The 17,308-nt window shown below is 42.1% G+C and overlaps 2 protein-coding genes across 2 annotated transcripts in view; one reads left to right on the top strand and one right to left on the bottom strand.

Annotated features, from left to right (window-relative positions):
* Nucleotides 1–17,308, bottom strand: part of LOC138964152 (RNA helicase Mov10l1-like) — a 269,101-nt gene that overhangs the window by 119,032 nt on the left and 132,761 nt on the right. The window lies entirely within an intron of this gene.
* The window catches only part of LOC138964155 (calcium/calmodulin-dependent protein kinase type 1-like), a 99,317-nt gene continuing 94,996 nt past the window's right edge, over nt 12,988–17,308 (top strand). The window contains exon 1 of the mRNA XM_070336043.1: nt 12,988–13,384. Coding sequence (XP_070192144.1) covers nt 13,161–13,384 — 224 coding nt within the window. The 5' untranslated portion in view covers nt 12,988–13,160. The remainder of the gene's footprint in view (nt 13,385–17,308) is intronic.

Consider the following 17,308-nt stretch of genomic DNA (forward strand, 5'->3'; position numbering starts at 1 on the left):
ACAACTTTACAACTGCCACTTTCTGTGTGTACAATCATACATGTTTGTTTTCCCACACACATGAGCAAGCGAGTCTGGCATTGTCACTGTTTCTTGCTGCGTTTCACGGCTGGTGTTTGCAGCTTCTCCTGGTTCACATCCACTGCTTGTAGAGGCTCAACTTCTCTGTCCAGCCAGTTTCCAACTAGCTCTGGAAGAACTGCGAGTCGGAACACTTTCAAAGCTTTCTCCACATACATTGCCCAAAAATCACAGTCAGGCAATACTCGGACAATAACTTTATCCACAGTAGTCCACACCATGAAATCTCAGTAGGAGGAACTGGTCATAAAAATCTGGCACTGTACTTGACTAAAGTATGGGTGGTCTTTGCGCAGACAAAGCACCCCCTCACTGTTAGATTCCAAACAGAAATGGCGGTCTGCCACAGCACACTCAACAGCTGACTCCTTGAAGGTGAAAGGACATTTCACCTCCACACAGCCTAACCCATGACAGTCACAGCTGACCATGGCATCTGGAGATGCTCCCATAAAAGCATGGTCTGTGTGTACAATTAATCCTGAACGCTTCATAGAGAAGCTGGTGTGAACTGTTTTTTGTTTCTCAAAGTAATGCTGCAGAGCGGTGCCCTCGTTTTGTTTCCCCCAGTTGGTTGCAGCAGAAGTAAAAACATGTTGCTCTGGGTAGCAGATCTTTCTAATGAGGCTCTGAGACGGTTTTGTTGGGTTTGTATGGCAAACTGCGTGCAGGTTGGACGCAGTGATCCGGACTGCTCTTGCAGAAAACCATGCCGAACTTTTGTCTTGCAGCCTAGTTGCTTGTTCCAGGGCTGCACTTTCACTGTCCGTGATGTCTATCGGAATCGACTGACAATGCTGTTGCAACTCCTCCATACTCAAGTTCTTGCATACTTGATCACGTAGTGTCCGAAGGCTTGTGGGGGCACCGATGGAAGGATCAGCAGGCAATTATGCTGCAAATTTGTCACAATAATCTGGCAGAACTTTTAGAACATTGGCAGTGCCCTGTGTATTTAATGTGGCAAATAACGCTCTTACTTCATGCACAGTGGGTGCCTCCACTTGGTGCAGTGACTTCTGGTGATGGCTTTCTGGCGCAACTGCATTCTCGTCATGAACTAGTTTGGAAAGGCTTGTTTGTTTCGCTTTAGAAGACGAAAAGTTGATCAAGTAGGCAGGGAGAGGTGTGACTCCGCGAACACCTTGAGGCACCTTCCAATAAGCCTTGACACCAGTGCAGGTAGCTCGCTCCTTAGTATGTGTGTACATGTGTTCACAGCAAATGCCAATGCTCCGACGTGTGTGCAGGTTTCTCCAACTCCGGCCATGCAGGTACAGTGTGCTGACAGTATGTTGCCATCAGAAGTGGCGATGATCCAAGGAGAAAGTGCTGGTTCATTAAGGCGTTGTGAATGAAGAACCTGAAACATAAATTGAAGGTCGCACAAATCAGCATTCAGCTAGGTCAATCGAATGAATATTACTCTAAGACGCACATAATGTGCTTTACAATTACAATAACCTTAACAATGAAAAGTAAACAACAGATTTTTAACTGAATATGAACATGAAGCTCATTATAAATATATATAATATTTTGCAAGCTATTTGAAAATATAAAATATATTCAAGACTATCTGCAGCTTTTGTCGTAGTCCAGAATACAAACTGAAGCGAAGAATATATCAAAGACAAAGCCTCAACACAATATCCTGAACTGCAACTTGTGAAATCTGCAACACAAGACAGAGAACACTCACGTTCATTCATTATATACTGAAAGCACATTCTTACCTTTGCAGAAATGACAGAGTTCTGACAGCCATCAGGTCTGTAGCACTTGACATCCCTCACCCAGCCAGAGACAAAAAGTCGGTAGGAATCCAAACTTTTGTAAGCTTTCAGCTGCTCACATGTGTATGCACTCTTGCCAAGCACAAAATAGTTTACGATGTTGATGTAACTCAGCTCTGGCAAATCGTCCGGATTTGCTGACCAGCACCTGGTTGGAATGTCATACGGATCATTCCCGTCAATCTCTAGAATCTTCTGGTGGTATCGCCGCCTCTCCTCTGGTAACAATCGCTCAGAATATTTTCGCTTCTCGCCCGGTCGCTGTTTCTCCATCTTGGCATTCTTGCTTTCGGCAATGTTTTGCCTGAGGCAAGGGAAGTCACTCCAGATTCTTCTCTGAACGCGTCAGAGCTCATTGACCCAGAGATACAAGTCTTACCCGACTTGTTTGAAAGACATCGCCCGCCCGCCTCAAACAAACAAACAAACAAACAGACAGAGCAAATCCAGTAAGCCCCATTAGACTAATGGCGGCTTAAAAAAGAACAAGAGAGTCAGCCAAGCAGACAGCCAGAAATTGACCACCGTTTGTCTGGGCAGAAAGAGGAACCTTGTGTCAACAGAGCCGGACATAGAAATAGATAAACTGAGGGGGAAAGCAAAGGAGCAGAGAGTGGAGGGGCAGAGAGGGGGGTCGAGAGAGAGAGAGAGAGAGAGAGAGAGAGAGAGGGGGGATGAGGGAGAGGGAGAGATTGGAGAGATAGACAGACAAACAGAGAGTCAGACGGCAGAGGCGGACAGACAGACAGACAGAGACGGACAGACAGACAGACAGACAGTCAAGCAAAATACAAGAGAAAGAGACATAAAAACAAAAAACAGAAACTGAAAATAGGGAGGATAAATGGGACAGGAGGAGGGTGGAGGGGTAGATTACAAAAATATTCCAGCACAGCGCTATTGATCTGAGGCACGGGTAAGAGATGAGGCCAAGCAAGTAGCGGGGATCATTTCAAGACGATACGGGCACCACGCTCAGGAGTCTCCCAGCTACACCGGCGAGAGATCTACACACAAGGAACTTGAGCCGGGGATGGAAAATTACCCCCAGATCCGTTGTCAAACGGCAGTTATATATAGTTCTTCGTTTTTTGTGCAGAAGGAGCAAGAAGACATACAGCAACATGTAGCAGTGCAGACATTCGTGAAGGCACGCTCCTTCCCGTGTAAATAAACTAAGGACAAAAAATATTGCGACAAATTTCGCACACAAATTAAAGCATTTATTTCCGTGTCATTTCATTCAAACTTTATATGCCATTGAAGGCCGTATACTTGACTATCTGGCACCGGATCAAACATTTCTTTAACATAGATCACGTGACCGCCGCTCAAAAATCAACGTGACATAAACGGAAGGGACCAATTAAAAATTGACGAAAACTCATAATAGGCAAAACTTGGCAACTTTTACATACGTAGAGAAAGTCAAATCAATCATCCACCCAGAACATGTTGTTTTGTTTAGCTATAGCTTGCGTATTTCGTGTGTTGTTCTATTCCTACTGATGCAGGTGTCGATCGCATGAGCGGTCAAAAACGGGAGGTTTTGTGTCAATGTTGAGGTGTCCCATAACAAAAAGTGCTGTATTTCTGCAATGACCCAGTGGATTGTTTTGAAACATGCAGGCAGGATATTATGCTTAAATATTACACGTACTGTGAGTTTGTTTGTTTGTTTGTTTGTTTGCTTAACGCCCAGTCCACCACGAAGGGTGATATCAGGGCGGTGCTGCTTTTGACATTTAACGTGCGCCACACACAAGACAGAAGTCGCAGCACAGGCTTCATGTCTCACCCAGTCACATTATTCTGACACCGGACCAACCAGTCCTAGCACTAACCCCATAATGCCAGAAGCCAGGCGGAGCACCCGGCCGGGTTTCGAACCCACGACCTCCCGCTCACTGAGCGGACGCCATACCACTAGGCCACCGTGTTGCGGTACGTACTGTGAGTAATATGTGGGATTGTTGCTGGTATTTGTTTAGATGTAATGGAATTTTCAGGAAAGAGTTTTAAAACCCGTCAAAGGATTGTTTACATACGTCGGAACAAATCATGATTTCGCATGTTTACAGACAAAATTAATGATTGATACAAACACTGCCAAAGTTTCATTTGCGTATAACCCTCGACGTATATTTGCAAGGCCTGTAAAAACGCTTGATATTTTTGGAATGATATTAACTGTGCTACAGCGATGCTCAGCCATGCGTGACCGCAACATGTTTAGATAGGCACGTAGCGATAAGGCCTGTTGCAAAGAAGAAAAAACTGTGCCCTACTAAACTTTCATGCTTGTGTGAGACATTCCAGGTGAAAAAGAATAGGTGGGAGCCCTGTAGCAGAAATGACAGGCACGCAAAACTGTCTACATTTTTTGGACCACCCTGTATATCTTTATCAGGCGCTTTGGAAGACACTCAGAGGAGGGGGAGAAGAGGGGGTGGGGAAGGAAGGAAGGGGGGGGGGGCGAAAAGGCGTCCACCGACCTTCCGTTGTAGCTACCTATAATGCAGGTACTAATGTAAGAAGATTTTCTTTCCAAGAGTTTTGTCAATGGTTTTGCTCCAAAAGGAAACAGCTGCTCGGTGCTAGTGTACACACCTTGTTTATCCAGACTTGGCCGAGAAGAAAGCATTGAATAAGAAAGGACATTGTTACATTATGCCAGGGTGTGATGCTCGTAAGTGTTAGCGTTTACCGCAGAATGGCGGCATGGCCGACAGATACTCTAGCCATGCCGTGAAACAATTAGGACCTACGGCATCGAACTCTTTTCTGTAGCTATCCCACTAGCGACAAGCGACTGCGCATGCGACAAGCTATCTAGGACATGCGACAGAGAAATACTTTGTGCCATCCCAATTAATTGTACCGAAGATCTATTTTGTTCTGTTCTTATAACAAAAGCCCTATAGAAATTGCTTCTCTCTTTGTGGTGAGATCAAAATGAATGCGATATTGATGACTTGTTTTGTCTTACTCGTAGAAAATTGTCATTCTAAAACGTATTCACATCGATCATGACCATTACAAATCAATGCGGTCTCAAACTCAGTTCACCTGCAATCAATGACAGTGTTATAAAGACTTCATCAGGAAAAAGAAACAATGGTTTTTATGGATGTTACCAGCATTTCTTGTCTTCGGCAAATTTGCAGCAATTAATTGATATGAAAGTTTAGACATGTTTTGAAATTTAGAGCAGTCCCTGTTGTGCTTGTATTACTGCGCGTCGTCTGCAAGTAACAGTGGTTGATTACTTCTACTTAATGAACTTCTGCTTGCTGCTGTAATTTAGTGGTCGGTTTTTGCCCTCAAGCAATTCTTCCCGCGGTTTGGATGAAACCGGTTTGAAAAACGTCTAGCTCTGTCATACTTCAAAATATCGTCAAATGAATATGTAAAAATAATTTTAAAGCTCACCGTATGACTCTGGTAGTGGCGGGCGGACGCAAGGCCTTCCACAAAGTTCGGCATGTTGACAGAATATGTCAATGGAATCCCTGCATGTGTGGCAACTATTCTGTTTTTAACTCTTGTTCTTGCATCATACATGCTCCACATAATGACACTGAAAAAGAAGAAGAAAAATCCAAACCGAGTTCACGCAACGACCCTGAAATACCATACGGTTAAACTAAACTGTGCAAAAACATTTTTGCGACAACGTTCGTACCCCAACTAAAGCATATAATTATTACCGTGTCATTTCATTCAAACTTTCTATTCCAATTAAGGCACTCCACTTTGCTATCTGGTACACTTTTCAGGCGAAACAGTTCTTTTAAAGGGGTCACGTGATCGCCGCTCACACAAGGGTACCCCCAAAGTCGACATGACGTAAGGCAACAATTAAGATATCGATGTAAAATTCAGAATAGGTTTAACTTAGCAACTTTTACATACGAAAAGAAAGTCAAATTGATTAATCATCCACAACAAGTTGTTTTGTTTAGCTATATTGCGTATTTCTTGAGTTATGCCATTCCTGCTGATGCAGGTGTCGATCGTATGAGCAATCTATAACGGGAGGTTTTTGCATCAATTTCAGTTGTCGCAATAATTGTTTGGCACAGTTTAGTTTAAACTAGATTATTTAGGACACCAAGGATCGACGTGTGTTCTTGTCGTGATCTACTGAAAAGTTTGGTTTCGAGACACGCAGAGTAGTTTGCGGTTTAGTTTAGTTTTGGCTGATCGGTTGCTTGCCTTGGTTGTTTACTTGTTTCTGGGCTGGTTCAATGAGTGATTCTTTAGGCTGCAGCAGAAATAATGAGGAGGAGTCGCAGCAGCAGTAGCAGAAATGGCATTACTCGTTCCGTGTGTGTGTGTGTGTGTGTGTGTGTGTGTGTGTGTGTATGGCGTGTGCGTGTGCGTGCGTGCGTGTGTGTGTGGGTGTGTGTATGAGCGTGTGCGTGTGGGTGCGTGCGTGTGTGCCGTGTGTGTGTGTGTGTGTGTGTGTGTGTGTGCACTCGCACACACACGCATACACAACTACACACATGCAGGCAGAGAGAGAGAGAGAGAGAGAGAGAGAGAGAGAGAGAGAGAGAGAGAGAGAGAGAGAGAGAGAGAGAGAGAGAGATAGAGAGAGACGAAGAGAGAGAGAGATAGTATAAGCCTATATAAACACGGATTCCTCCCGTTCCCTGCAAAACTGAAAAAATCAACTAGGTTAATTATAGCAAGTCTAGTCAGTTTTTGTTTTATGCTTTATGTTAGATGTTATTTGTTATCATTTTTTGTCACATTGTCGGGAAAGTAGGTATCAATTCAGATCGAGGTGTTAAGCGAAATGTGGCTGCTTATTGGAGGAGGAGACATTGAAAGGTAGAGGTAAAACTCAGGTGTGTTTTTTAGGTGTTTTTTCTTCATTTTTTTCTTGTTCCGATCGAAAACGTCACAAATTCAACATGATTTCACCGCAAGGAAAATACAGAGATGAGTTTTCCTCTGTGCGCGTCGGCGAGTTGACACCCCTAACAGGTTGAAAGCAAGCAAAGCGTCAAGTCGGCTACTACAAAGAGTGGGCGAAATGAGTCTCTCTCTCTCTCGCTCTCTCTCTCTCTCTCTCTCTCTCTCGTTCTCAATTGTTATATGTACCAATAGTGTGCAACACATCTGTTGACAAAAGACAACAGCAATACATGTCGTGTTTGTGGGTAAACACATTAATTCTCTATAATTTGCAAGATGATATGTAACATCCGAAGCATAATGGTCACATCATCGGGAATGAACAGCCTGTATACCAGAACATACTTCATCATAAGTTGTTAACCGAAAAATGAATGTGTATAATTGATTCGCACTTGAAATTATAAGAACACCACGCTATGAATAAGCAATGGAAGTAGTGAGTAGATGATGTGCTTGAAAAAGCCGGTCTGATTTAGAAAGGCCGGCTACTTGACCGAATAGTTGAATTAACCAGTCAACACCCCAGTTACCGTGTCTTTTAATAAACAATGTACCATGCTCGAGACGCAGTACATGTCTCTCAAGTTGCCTCTAAGCATGCGAAGCCATGCATATTTGGGATGTAAGGTAACAATCCTATGATGGCTTTTACAACTCTTTCCGGGACATTGCATAACTTCTGAAAAAATACCAGTAATGATACGAAATTTCACTCAAAGAATGTCTAGTATGTAGGCAATATGATTATTTTGAAGGTTTCAACGCAACCCCTCAACCATGAATGAAATACAGCGCTTTTTGTCATTGTACCCCTCAAAATAAACCCCCGAAAAACTCCCGTTTTTGACAGCTCATGCGATGGACATCTCATCTGCATCAGTGAGAATGGCATACACAAGAAATACGCAAGCCAGCTAAAAAAAAAAAATGAAAAAAAATAAAAAGAATAAAAAGTAGATAGTTCATTTGACTTTGTCCTCGTATGTAAAAGTTACCAAATTTTGCTTATTCTCAATTTGTTAATTGGTACCTTACGTTTAGGTCAGGTCGATTTACCCTTATTAAAGCGACGGTCACGTGATTCCTGTAAATGAAGTCTTTGACCCGAAAAGTCTTCCAGATAGCCAAGTTAAGTGCCTTAAATGGCATAGAAAGTTTGAATGAAATGACACGGAAATTAAGGCTTTCGTTGGGGTGCGAAATGTGTTCCAATAATTATTTTGCTAAGTAGAGACTTACTTGGAAACATAGTCTATGCCAAACTGACAATATCGATTGTCTGCCTCCTTCGGGTTGTTTTTTCTTACACTGATGTTTAATACCCTCTCCCGCCGTATGCGATTGTGTGTATTAGATTGGAAGGAATGCATTTCTGTTAAGCAGCGTATCAAACTGGCACAGGGGAGCATACTCGCTGTACTTTTGTTCAACAAAACCGATATGTTGAAAGGGTTTGAGTCCCTTAGATAGGTGACACACACACACACTCTCTCTCTGTCTCTCTCTCTCTCTCTCTCTCTCTCTCTCTCTCTCTCTCTCTCTCTCTCTCTCTCTCTCTCTCTCTCTCTCTCTCTCTCTCTCTCTCTCCAATAATAACGTAAACCAGGGCAGACAAATCATCTAGAAACTATCGTATGTTAAAATATGTTCATATGCGCGTGAGGACCGAAACCATCAGTTAAATTTCGTTGTTATTTTCTTCGTTCTCGTCATCAACGTCATCATTGCCATTATCATAATCATCGGCATCATTTTTATATTACAACAAGATTGATGCAGCTGAGGTACATGGAATGAGGGACACAACACGCTAAACGCTTATAAAAGGCAGCAGGCAAACAAGAAAAATATAACTGTGTTTCAAAATGCTTTTCTTCGCACTTGCCTTTTATTATTACCTTCACCGTGCGTACGTGTATATGTTTGTGTGTGTGTGTGTGTGTGTGTGTGTGTGTGTGTGTGTGTGTGTGTGTGCGTGCGTCAGTGCGTACGTGTGTGTGTGTGTGTGCGTGCGTACGTGTGTGTGTGTGTATATGTTTGTGTGTGTGTGTCTGTGTGTGTATGTGTCTGTGTGTGTGTGTTTGTGTGTGCGTGCGTCAGTGCGTACGTGTGTGTGTGTGTGTGCGTGCGTGTGTGTGTGTGCGCGCGCGTGTGTGTTTGTGTGCGCGTGCGTGCGTGTGTAACGAGGGATTGTATGGAGCTTTTAAGAAGAAACTCACATTGAGGGTTTGTTTCGACTGTTTATGAAGAAACACACACACGTGTGATAGCACATACGCCTGCAAGCACACACAAACACGCACATAAACACACACAGAATTACACACACACACACACACACACACACACACACACACACACACACACACACACACAGAATTACACACACACACACACACAAACACACATACAGAATTATACACACACACACACACACACACACACACTAACACTAAGACACTCATACACACACTAACGCACACACACGCGCAGGCACACCTTTTTACATTTAGTCAAGTTTTGACTAAATGTTTTAACGTAGAGGGGGGAATCGAGACGAGGGTCGTGGTGTATGTGCGTGTGTGTGTGTGTGTGTGTGTCTGTCTGTGTGTGTGTGTGTAGAGCGATTCAGACTAAACTACTGGACCGATCTTTATGAAATTTGACATGAGAGTTCCTGGGTATGATATCCTCAGACGTTTTTTTCATTTTTTTGATAAATGTCTTTGATGACGTCATATCCGGCTTTTCGTGAAAGTTGAGGCGGCACTGTCACGCCCTCATTTTTCAACCAAACTGGTTGAAATTTTGGTCGGGTAATGTTCGACGAAGCCCGGACTTCGGTATTGCATTTCAGCGTGGTGGCTTAAAAATTAATTAATGACTTTGGTCATTAAAAATCTGAAAATTGTAAAAAAACCAACATTTTTTATAAAACGAACCAAATTTACGTTTATCTTATTCTCCATCATTTGCTGATTCCAAAAACATATAAATATGTTATATTCGGATTAAAAACAAGCTCTGAAAATTAAATATATAAAAATTATTATCAAAATTAAATTTTCCAAATCAATTTAAAAACACTTTCATCTTATTCCTTGTCGGTTTCTGATTCCAAAAACATATAGATATGATATGTTTGGATTAAAAACACGCTCAGAAAGTTAAAACGAAGAGAGGTACAGAAAAGCGTGCTATCCTTCCCAGCGCAACTACTACCCCGCTCTTCTTGTCAATTTCACTGCCTATGCCGTGAGCGGTGGACTGACGATGCTACGAGTATACGGTCTTGCTGCGTTGCATTGCGTTCAGTTTCATTCTGTGAGTTCGACAGCTACTTGACTAAATGTTGTATTTTCGCCTTACGCGACTTGTTCTACCTGTCTTTGTCTCTCTGACTCAGTTTTTTTTTCGCCGATGGCACGCACATGCACACACACACACACACACGCGCGCGCGCACACACACATCTCTCTCTCTCTCAGTTTCTCTCTCTCTCTCACTTCTAATCATGCATGTACACACACACACCAGGGCCGGACTACCGGGGGGGTTATGGGGGTTGCGCAACCCCCCCCCCCCCCCCTAGCCTAAACATGTACCTCACTTATTTAAAACATTTTTTATTATTGTTCATTTTATGCCGTTTCATGCAAGGAGCGACCATTTTGCTATCTCAGAATATGACCTACCCATCAGCTTCAGGGGGCTTCGCCCCCTGACCCCCACTGGCAACCCCCCCCCCTCATCTTAGCCTAGTCCGGCCCTGCACACACACACACACACATATGCCTTACTCTCTGTCCCTCTCTGTCTCTCTCTCTGTCTCTCTCTGTCTCTTTTTTACACACACTTTTAATCACGCATGTAGGCGCGCACACGCACACACACACGCACGCACACACACACACACACACACACACACACACACACACACACACACACACACACACACACGAGTTCTTGAGATTCTAGTAAAAACAGTATTGAGTAACTCTGTCCAAGAAACGAAGAAAATGAACAAAACGAAAAGAGGTGGAGGTGCTGGTGGGGGGGGGGGGGGTGGTGGGGCCGGGGGGTTATAGATGTCGAAGACTGTTAGCTGACATGTGTTTAGATAGAGTTATATAAAGAAAGGAGGATCAACAAGTCGCGTAAGGCGAAAATAAAACATTTAGTCAAACTGTTGAACTCACAGAATGAAACTGAACGCAATGCAATTATTCAGCAAGACCGAATACTCGTAGCATCGTCAGTCCACCGCTCGTGGCAAAGGCAGTGAAATTGACAAGAAGAGCGGGGTAGTAGTTGCGCTGAGAAGGATAGCACGCTTTTCTGTACCTCTCTTCGTTCTAACTTTCTGAGCGTGTTTTTAATCCAAACATATCATATCTATATGTTTTTGGAATCAGGAACCGACAAGGAATAAGATGAAAGTGTTTTTAAGTTGATTTCGAAAATTTAATTTTGATCATAATTTTGATATTTTTAATTTTCAGAGCTTGTTTTTAATCCAAATATAACATATTTATATGTTTTTGGAATCAGAAAATGATGAAAAATAAGATGAACGTAAATTTGGATCGTTTTATAAAAAAAATTTTTTTTTACAATTTTCAGATTTTTAATGACCAAAGTCATTAATTAATTTTTAAGCCACCAAGCTGAAATGCAATACCGAAGTCCGGCCTTCGTCGAAGATTGCTTGGCCAAAATTTCAATCAATTTGATTGAAAAATGAGGGTGTGACAGTGCCGCCTCAACTTTTACAAAAAGCCGGATATGACGTCATCAAAGACATTTATCGAAAAAATGAAAAAAAACGTCTGGGGATATCATACCCAGGAACTCTCATGTAAAATTTCATAAAGATCGGTCCTGTAGTTTACTCTGAATCGCTCTACACACACACACAGAGACACACACACACACAGACACACACACAGACACACATACACCACGACCCTCGTCTCGATTCCCCCTCTATGTTAAAACATTTAGTCAAAACTTGACTAAATGTAAAAAGGAGGGAGTAAAGAAGAAAATAGAAAAAGTACAGACAAAAAAGAAAATGACCACAAAATCCAAGGAGATCATTAACGCAAACATGATATTTTCATGAAACAAACAAGTACGACAGAACAGACTGAAAAGAACCACGCAAACAGACGACACTATTTTCAGTTGAATACCAGTATCGACCCTACACTGAATAGAAACATGTTTAAACAATAATAACATCGGTTTTCGGAGAGTTGGTCGAGGTCTGTGTTGTACAACACTGCGTCACACATCACGGGACGGATTGAGTTACTCTAGTTACGTATACTGCAAGATAAAACTACGCAGGTAATTGCTGCTATTGATTTTCAAACAGACGCATTGAATGCGAAGAGGCGGCTATTTGACTGAAGAATAACCATTGCCAGAACAAGAAACAGTTTTCAGGCAAATGAGCAATCAACACGCGCACAACAGTGATTATTACTGATACCTACCTTTTAAGTCTGCCTTAAGTTAAGAATATAAGTTTTTTTTAAACCGAGGAGGGAGTTAAAAATGGGGTTGAAATAAGTCCGCCCAAATGTTTGTTTCCGAATAAGAGAACGTTAAAAAGTGTTCATTTGTTATGGCCCTTCTGACGGCAACATTATTTCTTTCAGTTGAACTATAACCCAATGAATAAACTCTTCTTCTTTTTAAAAAACAAAACAAAATGGAGTTATACTCAGTTTAGAAAGCCGTGTGAGCAAGCAGGGTCTTATCAGTAGAGGAGGATAGGGGGGGGGGGGGGTATACTGGGCCCTTTAATCCAGGAACTGTTCTTTCTCGATGTTCATACCACATGTTCTCTCGCCGGAGTTCAATCGTTTACTGCGCAATTAAAGAAAACAAAACCCATCAAAACAACATAAATAATGTAAGTGCTGTGATAGAAAACCTTGTATTTATAAAGAATTAAAATAAAATAAATCGAAATTCGCGGTTGATTTTCTCTCTGAAGAAAAACGTCACGTTCAAAAAGAGTACATGTACTGCTATAAAAACCTACAAGCCGCGTTCGAGGAAACACTGTGTTGATTTCCTTTCGCGTCTCGCATCAAATGTCCCTCGGCCAAACTAGCCCCGCCCCCTCGATCATGGAACTGGTTCGGCTTTTCGGGTCCAAACCGTGAGGTGTTGCTCGTTGGCTTCCATCGGTTATTTGCATCAATACACTAATTCCACTCAACCATGACAACAGAAACATGATTCTACCACAACTTGAACAGTGCTAAACACTAACAGCGGTTGCCATAGTTTCCTAACAACGCGACGTCGTCGTGCTTCCTCCTTCTCGCCCAATTACGTATGCAACCGCGGAGCGCGCCCTCTACACGAGATCACGTGACTGGCAGTGAATGGTGGACTGCTGTTTGGGTGTGGGGAAACATTTCATGTTATCGTCTGTGTCTCCAGTCCCTCACCGCACTTGTCACCATGCCGCTGTTTGGCAAAAAGCACGATTCGGATAAGAAACACGCCAAGGATGGAGACGTACGCAAAAAATATGAATTCAAAGACACCCTTGGAACGTAAGTTACCATTTCTATTTTCAATATTCTGTTTTCCTCAGCGAGTGGCCCGTCTTTTCTGTTAGCGCACACTTGCTCTCGAGAGCTTTCGAATTCGCCTTTCTTCTGCTTGGCTTGTCTTCAGTGTCGCAATGTTCGGCTTTTGACAAGACAGGTGTGTAACGCATATCAGAAGGCTCCCCTGTGGTGACTTGTCGCTTTTTTGGTCGAAATGGCGGCGGTTTTGTCGTGTTGCTTCGCGTAAACACGGCGTTGGTTTTGTAGCAGACGAGCTTTGGATGTGTCGTCTGCGTCGCTGCATGGTGGCTAATAGGGGAAGTCACGCTTTTGCTAAACAAGCGACCCCACATGGTTTTAGGCCTAAGGCAACTAACTTTATCGTTTGTCACAACAACTTAGTGCCCACGATTTAGGAAGGGGGAAATGATAATATTGAATCTGTCACTGCCAAGCTTCTGGGCAAAATGAACACCACTTATTGATTTTTTTATTTTTTTATTACAGAATAATTGATAACACTGACAGATCTTTATGAAATCAAGTAAGCCAGGCTTGAATTGGGGTGTCTTTTAAGTTATATTTTTATCTTCTATGTTGCAAAGAGTACTCTTAAGTTTCAGTTTCTCCCAGAGACTGTGCTATCAACATAATACTAAAGCTCTTCCTATAATTATGAACCACAGTAGTTTTACATTTGATACATACAGTTTCATGCAGTGCTGTGTTGGGTAACAATCCACCGAAAATGTTGATGACTGCAAATAGTCATTGCAGTCTATTTCTGATTGCACAGGAAGGGCCAACATATATCACATATATGTCGACCCAACAGTCTTAAGTGCACAGACAAACAATAAGTAACAAGAACTTAGCTTGGTTGAGTTTTTGGCCGCTTGCTGATAAACCGCAAGCAAATGAATCTTTATTTGAAAATATATATTTGTTAACATAAAGTAACGCTTTACTTAACACTTACCATTTAAATTTTGAAAATACTTCATAAATTTCAAGGAGCAGTGATAGTCAGCCTTGGGGCATATGAATACATCTTTACTGGGTTTACTTGAAACACTCCCTCACAGTCACAGTGGAATTTAGGAGTTTTCTGTAGTGATCCTAGTTGTTGCAGTGTTGGAAAATGTTGACAGGTTATTCCAGAAGTACCCAGTCTGTTTTTGAAGAGCTCTACTCTCAGGTCGCGGTGGAGGTAATTTATTGTCTGGTACTGGTAGGCTTATCTATGTACAAATACCTCTCTGCTCTGACTGCTGATTTTAAAAATAATTAAATAGCAGTAACACAGAATTTAAAGTGAACAGCACTTTTTTTTAGACTGAGGAAGATAAATTGTGAGTACATTTACTTATATATATATATATATATACGACTTGTGTCTATCTGTCATTTCTGTGTGTCTGTGTCTTCGCGATGCACGGCCAAAGTTCTCGATGAATCTGCTTCAAATTTGGTGGGCTTATTCACAGAGACCCCGGACACAACCTGATCGATGAGATATTTCAACACGTGCTCTCAGCGCGCAGCGCTGAACCGATTTTCGTTTTTCACTGCACGTTACTATTTTTAGATCTCCCTTCCTTCGTGCGCCGGCGTCAATCCATATTCCCGTTTGTACGTTACTATATTTAGAAGGTCACTGCACGTTACTATTTTTAGATCTCCCTTCCTTCGTGCGCCGGCGATGCCGGCGTACACCCGGCAAAGCCGGGTCCCCGGCGACGGCCGGGTATTCGGCTCTACTTCTTCCCGGCGAAGCGGGTAATCATCTAGTATATATATATATATATATATATATATATATATATATTACAATCATAGATCAAGCAATCCGCTAAATGGAGGGTATATTTCCAAAATGTGTGATTTGCGACAGAGTACGTGTTACAACCTACGTGTATCTGACAGGTTCGTAGAGACAGTATACATGTGCATTTTCTCACGTATATATATATTTCATTGAGGGTTTCCATTCTCATCACTTTCTGCATATAGAATTTCTATAGATTATGTCCTTGTGTAGAATCGGGCCTGGCTCTAAAAGAAGTAACTTAGCTAATTAGTTAGTCACAACATTGCACTAAGCGAGTAAAAACAATGTGGGGTCAGTTTCAACCTTGGGGATGATGCGAGACAAAACCTGTGTCAAGTGAATAAGTGCAAAGCCCACATAAAGTTAACATTCATACAATTAATATATCCCCCTCCCCCCAAAAAAATAATGGTGATCCATTTCAGTAGCTCTTTAGTGTGGATATTTCTGCACATCCACACACAGTCAACATTTTTATGTCCTATAACAAACATTAGTTGTGGTCCATTTGAGATCATAGTGTCTGTTTGCTGCTGAATCATACTAATGACTGTACTTAAGAACTGACTGAAAGGCTCTTTGTCTAGTACGTAGTACCAGTTGAACTTCCTTTCAAGACCCCCGAATCAAGAACTGTATGTGTGGTGTCTCTGTAGATCTGTGTTTATGATTGCTGCGTCAAAGAAAGTCACATTAATAACCAAATGTTGGAAGGCAATCTGAGTCACATGCACACTCAGTACATCATGTATACCTTCAACTCAAAGTATGAAGTCAAAGAAACAGAAGTTGTACTGGTAACAAAAGAAGGTACACATTACTCATGGCGCACATGCTGGATAATAGGCATTGTATTGTGGATCGGATAGCATAATAGACCTGTGAACAACAAAGTGACTGTATGAGTGTATCATCAGTCATTTTTAGTGCAACTGGAAAGGACTGGTCAGCCCTGATTACCGACAGTTTGCTGTAGTGTCCAGTTGCCCATCACAAGTGAAGAACCTAGCGGTTACCGTGGGAAATGTACATTTTTATTAATTATAAAGAAACTGATCTTTCTAGTTAGATATAAGTCTGTAAAAAGTAAGCATTTACTCTAATAGAATCGCTGTATTATTTTGGTTTGCGGTTTTAATCACTAGACAGTCTTGTTATTGCTACCTCCAGAAGGTAATGAAACTTAATAATAGGGTACAGTCACGCACAGACATACAATGGTTATAGTCCCAGACTTACGGTTATTGCTTATATATTCATATGATATACATGTATGTATTTTAGAGACATGACTAAACTCAGCTGACAAGTACACACTGTCAGGGGTCAGAAAGATATTGATCTTTATTCTTAGTTGACCAGAGGCTCACAGTCACATGCAAGGTATGCTATTGCTGAGTCCAAAGATCAATAAAGGTTATTGATGAGAGAAAGAGGGGACGAACACTGTGTGTCTTTGTTTCAGGATTGCAGAATTTTACAGAAAATGTTGGTCATCTTGCGAGTCAGGTACAAGACATCGAGGCCAGTTGGTAGGGCACTAGACATGTGATCCGCTGATCAGGGTTTGAATCCGGACCAAACTGGCATGGGTCAACTCGTTTTTTTGGTGTTGTTGTTGTTGTTTTTTTTAACAAGCACTGGGAAGGACCGGGACTCTCTCTCTGTCTTTCACTCACGCACACCGTGTGTCATTCGTTCTGATTCCGATGTTAATCTGTCTTATTTGCCATTGAGAGCATAAATCATGAAACACCAGCAGGTTGACCGCAGGTAAAGCCCAGAGTTTCAAACCTGTCATGATATATCAACTCCTCAAAGATGCACAGTGATGCTTGTGGTTGGGGGGGGGGGGGGGCTCCTTGGGAACAGCTAGACATGGCCATACACTAGACCTATAGTCCCTTGGCCTATTGATTTATTAAACGTTGCCTGTCGTGATAATAACATATTGCACATGTTATCTGGGGACTCTTTTGGCTTGTGCCACAAGTGCACCACACGTACCACTGTCCAGTGGTCTGCCCGTCCAAGTCCTGAGAAAATGAGGTTTTAAGTTGGACTGGAGGTAAACTTAAAGAAGTTGTGAAGACGCC

Source organism: Littorina saxatilis, linkage group LG4, assembly GCF_037325665.1.
Source record: "Littorina saxatilis isolate snail1 linkage group LG4, US_GU_Lsax_2.0, whole genome shotgun sequence".
NCBI lineage: Eukaryota > Metazoa > Mollusca > Gastropoda > Littorinimorpha > Littorinidae > Littorina > Littorina saxatilis.